This window comes from Triticum dicoccoides, chromosome 1B (assembly GCF_002162155.2).
Source record: "Triticum dicoccoides isolate Atlit2015 ecotype Zavitan chromosome 1B, WEW_v2.0, whole genome shotgun sequence".
In the NCBI taxonomy this organism is placed as follows: Eukaryota; Viridiplantae; Streptophyta; class Magnoliopsida; order Poales; family Poaceae; genus Triticum; species Triticum dicoccoides.
Window position 1 is genome coordinate 551,911,817 of NC_041381.1, and position 10,194 is coordinate 551,922,010.

Genomic DNA, 10,194 nt, shown 5'->3' on the forward strand with positions numbered 1-10,194 from the left:
ATTGTAAATGTTTTTGTCCGGTTTCTATGAAAACCATCCAGTTGGCATGTTATTCGCCGGGTCAGTTCAAATAGTATTTCAAATGTATGCGGATATATAGCTTTGGATGGTCGGTTTTCGTATCATTGTATGCGGACTGGTACCTGGTGTGCGGACGGATGCGGTGTCCGGTTTAGAGCATCTACGGCGTGACGCCTAAAACCATCTCTCATATGCCCGCAGACGCGCCTGGTCAGTGACCGGACAGTAGAGAGAAGGGAAAAAATGAGCCAGGCGAACTACTCATATCTTCCCTATATGTTCGGGCTGTCCGCGAACCCTAATATCCATCTCAAATATGAGAAGGATACAAGGGCTCGTGGACACACCCGGGCGTGCCCAGTCAATCCGTCACATAAGACGCGGCCCCACGCTGGACTATCTTTTCTCTTGCTTTATTCATTCTTTTCTTTCTCTCTCTTCATCTCCATCAATCATGTGCAAGTGACCGGACATATGAAAAAGAAAATGAGGATTGTGGCTGGGTGGATGAACAAATAGGGGTTCAAAACGGACACGACCCATCACCGACCGAGCGTGTCCACAAACATTTGAGGGGTCGAATTTGAGGTATGTGACTGAAGATGCTCTTAGGCCTTGTACAATGCAAGGTGCTTAGGAGAGGTGTTTGGAGAAATAAATCAGGCTTTCCTTAAGCATCAATGCTTATTTCTAGAGGGCAGACACTTAATTAGTCGTCTCTCCTGTAGAAATAGACACCGATGCTTCAGAAAAAGCCGGTTTATTTTCTTAAGCACCTTTCTAAGCACCTAGCGTTGTATAAGGCCTTACGGATGCGTGTAGAGTATTTAAAGTCCTCTGGAGAGAAAATAAACCAAAGACGCATGTGCAAATTGTTTTTGTAGGGAACCGTTTGTTGTTTCTATCTTTGACAAGTCTCCGGTGCCGGGCTAAGTTGACTAGTCACTTCAGTCCCGTGCTTCTCTACCGGCCAATTCACGGCAAAGTTAAATCCTTCCAGCAAAAATTAGACCAAGAGAAACCGGCCGCGTGCCTCTTTCTGTTAAGGAGAAGGACTGTCTGGCAGCAACTAACGCATAATCCAGGTCCCTAGTGCGACCCAGCCTGCCTTGACGCCAGGTCTCCTGCTGGTCTACGGCTCACTCACCGCACATCCGTTGTGTTCAGATCGATCGTTCGCGGCATTGTCGCCTTCTCGTCTTCAGCTCTCCCCCTTCTTCCACGGGACCTTCAGAAACTCCTATTATAGAGTGAAAGTAAAAGAGACATACGAAGAGTCCAAATGATCCATTAGTTCCATTGCAACGTGGGAGACCCACTTATATACATGGTGAAGGGGTGTGTTGGGGAGACACCTCTTCCCCAACAGACACCTCTTGGGAGGCATCCCTCCCATACAATTGATCACATATTTTTATTTCTCAACACTCCCCCTTGATCAATTCGTCATATGTATATTGCAAACTGAAAACTCCTCCAAAAACCCTGTGGGAAAAATTGAGGAGAAACCTTATGATAATGTGCCATCGAAAACTCCTTTAAAACCCAGTGGGAAAAATATAAGGAGAAACCAATATGGCACATATCCGCACTTGTATTTATATTATTGTATCGTTAAAAACCTTATATGAGAAATATCATGTAAAACTCATAAAGGGAAAAACAGTACAATATGAGTGATCTCAAGATCACCAACGGGTTATAACTTGGGATTTTACTCCCCCTAAAATTTGCAAACCTCAAGAATATCTCATATCAATTCCACGAACCTAGTTCTGGAATATAAATATTGATAGAGACATTGTGAATATCACAATAATTTGTTTGCATACTATCCTCTTACATTTTTGTAATTCACAAGGATAAATATAACCCATAAGCAATACAAGTGACATTATCTTGGTAGATAATGATAATTCCACATGATTTCACATGTGGCCAATCATTCTATGAAGTCATCCACATTTTCTGATGCTTCAAATGATATAGAATGATCACTGCAAGGACTCGCTTAGAGTCTATTCTGAATACTTTCTTCAAAGTACTCTTCCAGCAAACCCAGTCTTTGATATGACATTGTGGGATCAAATAATTATCCACTATCAATATATCAAACCATGGTCTCATCTTGATTTTTCGAATGAAATTGATCAAGACCCTTCGTGCCTTGGATATATTCCAGGATATTCCTTACACAAACCTTATACCTTTCAGAGAATTGCACTCTCAATAAATTGCCAAAAACTATAGTGTCAGGCCTGACATATTTTGCAAGATATATGAGTGCTTCGATGGTATTTAGATATGGAAATTCATGCTCCTCTATCACTTCACCATCTCCCCTTTGTCTCAAGGATCTATATCCCATATTAGGTATAACATGACCATATGTGTCTTTGATATAATATATCCATATTGGACCTCTCCAATACTTTCGGATATATGAAGACTGATATCTTAGGGGAATATGCCAAAGTCATAAGCTTAGCATAATTTGGTTTAACCCAAATATCCGTCTTAACATGATTGTGTGTATTTCATGTCTTATATATACTTTGATGATAAGATCATCGACACCACAAATTAAGGTGATGTACAATCCAACCCAGGATTTCTTCATGAATACACGTCAACAATCATTAGTATGAGAGTAATCCTTGTCAAGGAATAACTCACTTGGTCGGTTGCACCACACAATTCTCTGACTACTTCAAGTCATAGAATGACTTCAGAAGTTCCACACATGCATGTTGCGATTTACCTTTGGATTTAGAATATTAAGTCATTCAATGACTTCAATATATACATCCAAACTAATTGACCCATGGGAGTATGTAGACATTACATACATCAACCGTATGGATCTATACTGCCATTAACATTCAGTATCGAAACATAATTCCACTCATACCAAGAAGGTATGTTATATCGTAACCGATGTTAGGTCTCTGCGAAAAACCCTTGTGCTACAAGCCTCGCTTTCTCACCACCTCATTTATTTTTGTTTCCAAACAAATATTCACTTCTCTTCCCTCTGGAAGATACTTATGAGGAGCAGGTTTTACAATGGTAAATACCTCTCTTTTGATGAGCGAGTGCCAATCTTCCTTAATTGCTTCCTTTCATTTGAACCAATATAAGTGCAACAACACTCTCCATGGATTTGGTTCAGGGCCCAAAAGGATTCTAGCAATTCTCGAAAGAATTTTATGTCGACATATGTAGACTTTCTCATATATGATTCTCACGAATCAATACCATTGTGGAATTCTTATTACGCCTCTTAACTCCTTGTGATTTCCCACAACAATGGAGTCAAGGTGTTTCGATGTCCCAACACATAAAAATGTGTGCACATATGTGTTGGACTTTGGATGGCGCGCATCCCTCAGGTGTCATTCAACCAGAGGTTGAATCATATTTACTGATCGAGGGGTCAATCTCCTCTGTCTTCGCCGAAACATATGAGAACTTAATCTCATGCGACCAGAATTATCCCCCTCTTGCTCTCATCTAGGGAGACGAGTGGTTTATTAGGTACCTCCACTCGTTCTGGTACTTGACCATAGTGACAACTTTGTCATCAGTAAATATACTTGGCAGATTATTTGCAATATGCTGCAAATTTTTCATAACTTGAACCTGCATTTCAGATTCTTAAGTACGTGGACAAAATGTCTATGACATTTCTTATCCATTTCCTGGCATTCTTTGTGGTACTCATCTTCCCCTAATGCCAGAAAATGTTCTTATTGCAAAAGCAATCAGTGTATGGGCTGCAAATAACTCCCCTATAAGGGTTAAGGTATTCGACGTTTTAACGAACATACTACAGTTATTCCTCACATAGATCCCAACCATATGTGAAGGCCCATGATGTACGTTGGGGTGGTGATACCGGTATACAACCGAATTACCGCAGATGGGAAATACTTCACTTATTTCCACGTACAAACTGCAGGGGGGTGCTGTATCATTTGATCTCTTTAGATCAAATATGCGGAGTGTGAGACCACATGTTACCATCAACAAAATGTTGGTAAATCACAATTCTGCAACATTGGCTATGCAATATTGAATCTCTTTCATAAGAGATCAAGCCAAACCATTCTGGTTATGTACTATATACTGAATATAACCAGTGAATGCTCGTGAATCAAGTTCAACGACATTTCTATTCCAATGGAATTATCCCACATGAGGATAATTTGCTCTAAATTCGTTAATTTGAGCAATTAATTCAGTAAACACATGGTTTTGTGTGAATGATACACATCTAAGACCATGTTCTAGATGCGTCTATGAACACCATGAAGTACCAACATAACCCAGATAATGGTTGAATAATCCAAACATATTCTTGAATGCAATCAAGAGTATTGGCTGGCTCATTTCAAATTTTAAGGTGAGAGTGCCTTAAAATTAATTCCCCAATGTCACATGCAGTGCACAAAACAATCTGATGATTGTTGGGAATATTGCAACTTATCAAGTTGGAGCCAATAGAATTGTCAATAATTTCTCTAATCGTCCAATATCATAATGACAAAGGAGAAAAAATTATTATATATGCAACAAGATTGAGTATAAACTAATTCATACACTCAATTATCTCAACTATCATGTCCGAGGGACAAGATGTTGCAATTTATACTATATGTAGTAGTACAATTATAGGCCAATGATATTTAAGGATAACTAGGAGACTACACGAGATCTCCAAAATATCTTTGGAATATCATTCCACAAGCATATCATCAATATAGAGGAGTCTATTCCCCTTTTATCATGCCAGTATGTTCTCTGGTTGTTTCCTTTTGAAGTAGAACTTCAAACTTATCCCATTAAAATCATTTGCCTCCAGTGAGCCGGTGGTATGATTCAACCCAATACTTGACCGATTGGTAATCATTAGTACGACATTTCGTAAAACCACCATTTTGACAAACTTGAAAGTTGTCATTATGATCATTTAAATTAAATGATCCATTCCCTTTTGAGATATACACTCAATTTTTGCTTGTCATTTTTTTTCTTCACTTTACATTCAACTCCTCGTGGTTCTCTAACCACTATTGCTTAGTACTAAGAGTACTAGCGTGAATTTCAGGCATTGCAACCTGAAACAAAGATGATATTTCTGTTTACCATCCTAGGAGAATGTAAAGTGCAGTAAGGACTTATAGTCAGATATGTATCTGAAGCCGCCTTATCACATAATCTCAACTTAGTGTTGATTTATAGACAGCAGAATAATAAGTCTCAACAGACTTGAAGTCCTTAATACGAATGAATAATCATTCGTGTGATGCTTATAACAATATATCTCGCCTCAATGAAGCCTTAGAGGGAAAATGGATATTCATTATCCATTACATACTCAGTTTATAAACCGAGTCATAGCGATGTCACATAAATGCAAATATGCACATTTTAGCTATTTGTAAATAGCCATGACATTCTCTGCAGGTGGAGTCTTTATGGCCACAAGGCCATGGGTCGACAAGATCACTATGTCCACGACCCATGTCAAATAATTATTCCCACCTAATGTCATCGCATCGTATTACCTTTCGAAAAGATCAGCCATATGATGCATGAAATACTCATGCATTAATTTACCTTCAGTAAATTAAGTATGATGAAAATGCTATGGCTAAGCATAATCATGGTCATGGTGATTCTTAGTGATTCATAGGGCAAGCCTTCCAGAAGAACACCACAATGTGGTGTAGATCTTCAAATTAAAGGTAGTCACCTCAAAAGGGACAAGCCTTTAATTTTCTTAAAACACATAGAGATAGCCGACCACCTAGTGGTGCCCCACTCTTATGGACAGTTCCCATTGATCATAGTCCCCACAACCATATGTTATTTATAACACATGAAGGTAGTCACCAAAAAATGGCATAAACCTCTCAACTGTGCATGAAACTTAATTCATAGCAATGATGACGTCTCATAAGTTGTGTATGCATGGAAGGTAATCACCAAAATATGCAAGTGATTTGCATAATTCTCTTCATAGAATAATATGCAGCATAGTCACCAATGCCTTGGATTCATCTCTTGATGGAGTATGTGACACTATAGTCACAACCAATGACAAATGCTGTGAAATTGACAAGTATTTGGAAAAATATTATGAAGGTAGGCACCAGCGGTGTAGGCCTCATAATTGCTATGTCATAAATTTTGTGCCTTCACTTTTGCTTTGAACAAATGGAGATAATCACTACTAAGTAGTGTAGACCTCACTCTTATGTTGCATTTCACAACCTTATGTTAATTAAAAACACATTGAAGGTAGTCATCACATGGTGATGTAGACCTCATAGTTGTGAACGAAATTAATTCGTTGCCATAATGCAGTCCATAAGTTGTGTGGAAAATTGAAGATAGTCATTATGTCAGAATGACATAATATAGACCTCACAATAACATTGGATAACCTGCAATTAAGCAGTAGGTACCATTTGTCGATTCCTTGTGACAAATGTAAATTTGACATAGTCAGGCAGTGTCATACACTTCACTACCTCATGTTTCCAAACTTGCAAGCAAATTCCATATTCTATGCAAATAATGGAATCAACATATTGCTTTGCAATAGTATTACCCATGTAATACAAATAAATGCAGAAGTATAAACATACTTATGCAACACATATGAGGACTTGGGGGCCTCAAACGGTCATTTTACATGACATAAAATTATGCATAATCATTATTATGCAATTTACCAATGGTCTACCCTGCACATTTGCTCTGAAGCCCATGGCTTAACATGCAAATAACAATAATCTTATTGTCAAAGTGCTAAAGCCAAGGGGCTAAAACACAAGATCTGATAAGCATATATGCCTTAAATCAGAGAAAGCAGGGACTTTTCTAGGATTAACAAATAATCCAATGGCTGATTTACAAAATCGCCAAAGAGATAGGATTTTCTTCCTTCTCTTTCTCGTGCGGTTACTAATTCCCTTAGGGAATTAACCGCCGTCTGCAGGCGTTGGTTCCCGTGCACCGCCGTAGTCGGGGGTCGTCGCCGGTCGAGATTCACGCGCCGCCTACGCCGCCTCTGGGCCAAGGACCAGACAGTCCCGCGCATAGGGCTGGTGGCTGCTACCGCCATTGGCGGCAGGGCCTCTCGGAGACGGGAGCGGAGACCCTTCGTCGCCGGTGCTAGGCCATGCCATTCACCGGGAACACATGTTGGTCACCATCGCGCCGAGTCCGACTGGACATCGCCCGCCGGGGTTGCGGCCGCGTGCACACCTGGGACGCCGCCTCCACCAAGCTTTGACGGCTGCGTGCTGCCGTGCGGCATGGCTGCACGCTGACGCGCCGGAGCGTGTCGGTACACTAGGGGATGGTTCCCTGGTGTACCACTGTCCCTCGTCTGGAGAGGCACGCCGCGCCGCCAATCTTTTGGACCGCCGTCGCTGGAAACACCAACAATGGGGTCGAGGCCGTTGCGCATGTTGGGCACTGCCTCCGTGCTGTAGAAGCGCGCCGTGGAATCAAGGACAAAATCTCACCGCTTAGAGGCGTCCTCGAGGACTTTCCCAAGAACAGCGCTCATTTCGAGTTCTCCCTCTTTCTCTTTGGTGTTTGATCCATCCACTTCTTCCTGTGCATGCGCTCGGAAGAAGTAATCTGCATGTACGTACGGAAACAGAGTCGATTGATATAGATCATTTATTGATCATGAGAAGGCAAAATGAAGTAGACAATGTTCTGATCGGTTTTGTCCTGAACAGTGCATCTATGCATGCATGTCAACGAATGACTTGCTCGTGCTGTTCATGTTGCCAAGGCAATCGATTTTCCGACTACGCCAAATGCTCACGGGCCGGCCTCTTCTTGGACGATTCGGTGAGGCAATTCTCGCAGGAAAAGGCAATTGATCAGATTCTTCTTACTCCATGTTTCTTAATCACAAGAAGACAAACGAAATTAACACTCTGATTAATCTCCTGTACACGGATGCATGCATGCTCCATGGTGCTGCCGCTGCATGTGCCTGCGCAGCCAACTGTTACATCGCGTACTGTTGCGGCCGCCGCGATGGCCATCTGCATCTCGTGCCTCATCGTCGTGATGGTCGCTGCTTTGTCTCGCACGGAAGTGCGTTTCTCCATTGCGTGTAACTACTGTTTTCTTGGCCGAATTACTCTCTAGGCAGAGACTATGTGCTAATACCGTATTATAGAGTGAAAGTAAAAGAGACACATGAAGAATCCAAATGATCCATTAGTTTCATTGCAACGTGGAAGACCTACTTATATACATGGTGAAGGGGTGTGTTGGGAAGACACCTCTTCCCCTACAGACACCTCCTGGGAGGCATCCCTCCCATACAATTGATCACATATTTTTATTTCTTAACAACTCCAACTGCTGTCCACACTTGTCACATGACAATGCATGCATGGCGCGTGTCGAACCCTCCATGCGGCACGTCCGCACCGGCAACACACGGCAAAGTGGGAACACAACTGTCACACACCCGCGGGTTCCCGGCACCCACCTCTAGGCCATTGTTCCAGCGACCGCCCTAGCTCGTCGGTCGTCGCCTCTCCCCACATATACTTGCGCTCTCCCTGCCCACCTGAGCCACACCCGTCTGAGACCACAGTTCACCCAGCAAACACCTGAAGATCACATACTACTCTACTTGTCAATCTTTGCCAGGCAGTTGGCATCGATGGCTCCTGCCTGGATCAGGGGCGCCCGCGCGGTCGCGCCGGCGGTGCTCCTCGTGGCGGCGCTGCTGGTGGCGCTGGCGCCGCGGGGCGCGAGCGCGGCGCTGTCGTGCTCCACGGTCTACAACGAGCTGATGCCGTGCCTCGGGTACGTGCAGTCGGGCGGGGCGGTGCCGCGGGCGTGCTGCTCGGGGATCAAGACGCTCGTGTCCAGGGCGCGCGCCACGCCCGACCGCCGCGCCGCCTGCGCCTGCCTCAAGACCGTGGCCGCCGCCGCGGCCGGCGGGCCCTACCTCGGCCGCGCCGCGGGGTTGCCCGGCAGGTGCGGCGTCCAGCCGCCCTTCAAGATCGACCCCAACGTCAACTGCAACGCGTACGTGACACCAAAACAAAAGGCATAAAAGTTCCCGAGACGTTCTTCGTTTTAACCCGGCTGTTTTTGTGTTGTGCATTCAGGGTATAAATTGGGCACGCAGCTCTACAGCGCGCGGAACGCGGCCGTGATGCGATGCCACAAGATACTCCCATTATGAAATGTTCTGCTGTACGTACGTACCCTGCAGATGTACTATACATGAGTCGACGGCGAATGATCGCGCCATATGTTCTGAACTCTCCCATTATGTAGTGTTGTGTAAACCAGTGTGTGATGAGGGAGACATACGTACTCCCTCCATGAATAATCGTTGGATTTGTGACTATGATCAACAGATTATCTCAACGGCAGTTTTACTTCTACATTGTTTAACGAGATGCAGCACAGAGTCACTGTGTAGGATAACAATCATGTGGTACGGCTAAGGGTGTGTTTGGTGCATGTATGAACCTAGCCTCGTTGTTCTTCTCTCATACATGCTGAGAGTAGACATGCCGAGTTCATGCATTTGATGTTGTTCGGCAGCGGTGTATGTGCTGAGGAGACATGCTAAGCTGAGACTTTGTTTGGCAGTCTGCATGTGTTTAGACATGCTGAACAATTTTGGATTTTGAATTTTTTAGAACAGTGAACAAAATTTTAAAAATGTAAACAAAAATTTAAATCTATTTTGAAATTCTGAACTTTTATTAAAAATTTAAACAAAATTTAAAATTCTACACACTTTTTGAAATGTTGAACATTTTTTTGAAAATTTAGACATATTTTGCTGAACATTTTTGAAAATATAATCAAAATTTGAAATTCTGAATATTATCTAAACATTTACCAAAATCTAAAATTTTGCATGTTTTTGAAAATAAAAAAAAACGAAATTCTAATTTTCTTTAGAAAATTTAACAAAATTTTAAATTCTAAACATTTTTTGATTTTTTAAAAATTTGGAATTCTGAATATTTTTTGAAAATTTAAACAATTTCGAAATTCTATCCATTTTTGATTTTTTTAAAAAGTTTGAAATTTTCTAATAATTATACAAATTTTAAAATTCTGAATATTTTTTGAAAATTTAGATAAAAGTTGAACATA

At 42.0% G+C, this 10,194-nt stretch overlaps 1 protein-coding gene across 2 annotated transcripts; it reads left to right on the forward strand.

Moving 5' to 3' along the window:
• The first annotated feature begins 8,528 nt into the window (after positions 1–8,528).
• On the forward strand, positions 8,529–9,482 carry LOC119308217 (non-specific lipid-transfer protein 1-like). 2 transcript variants are annotated; one of them, XM_037584348.1, is made up of 2 exons: positions 8,530–9,102; positions 9,186–9,482. In XM_037584348.1, exons 1-2 carry the CDS (start codon positions 8,732–8,734, stop codon positions 9,190–9,192), a joined length of 378 nt encoding a protein of 125 aa, XP_037440245.1. In that variant the 5' UTR covers positions 8,530–8,731; the 3' UTR covers positions 9,193–9,482. The 2 variants fall into 2 exon arrangements, with proteins under 2 accessions (XP_037440239.1, XP_037440245.1); XM_037584342.1 differs by lacking the exon at positions 9,186–9,482 and having other exon boundaries at positions 8,529–9,130.
• Positions 9,483–10,194: the final 712 nt, after the last annotated feature.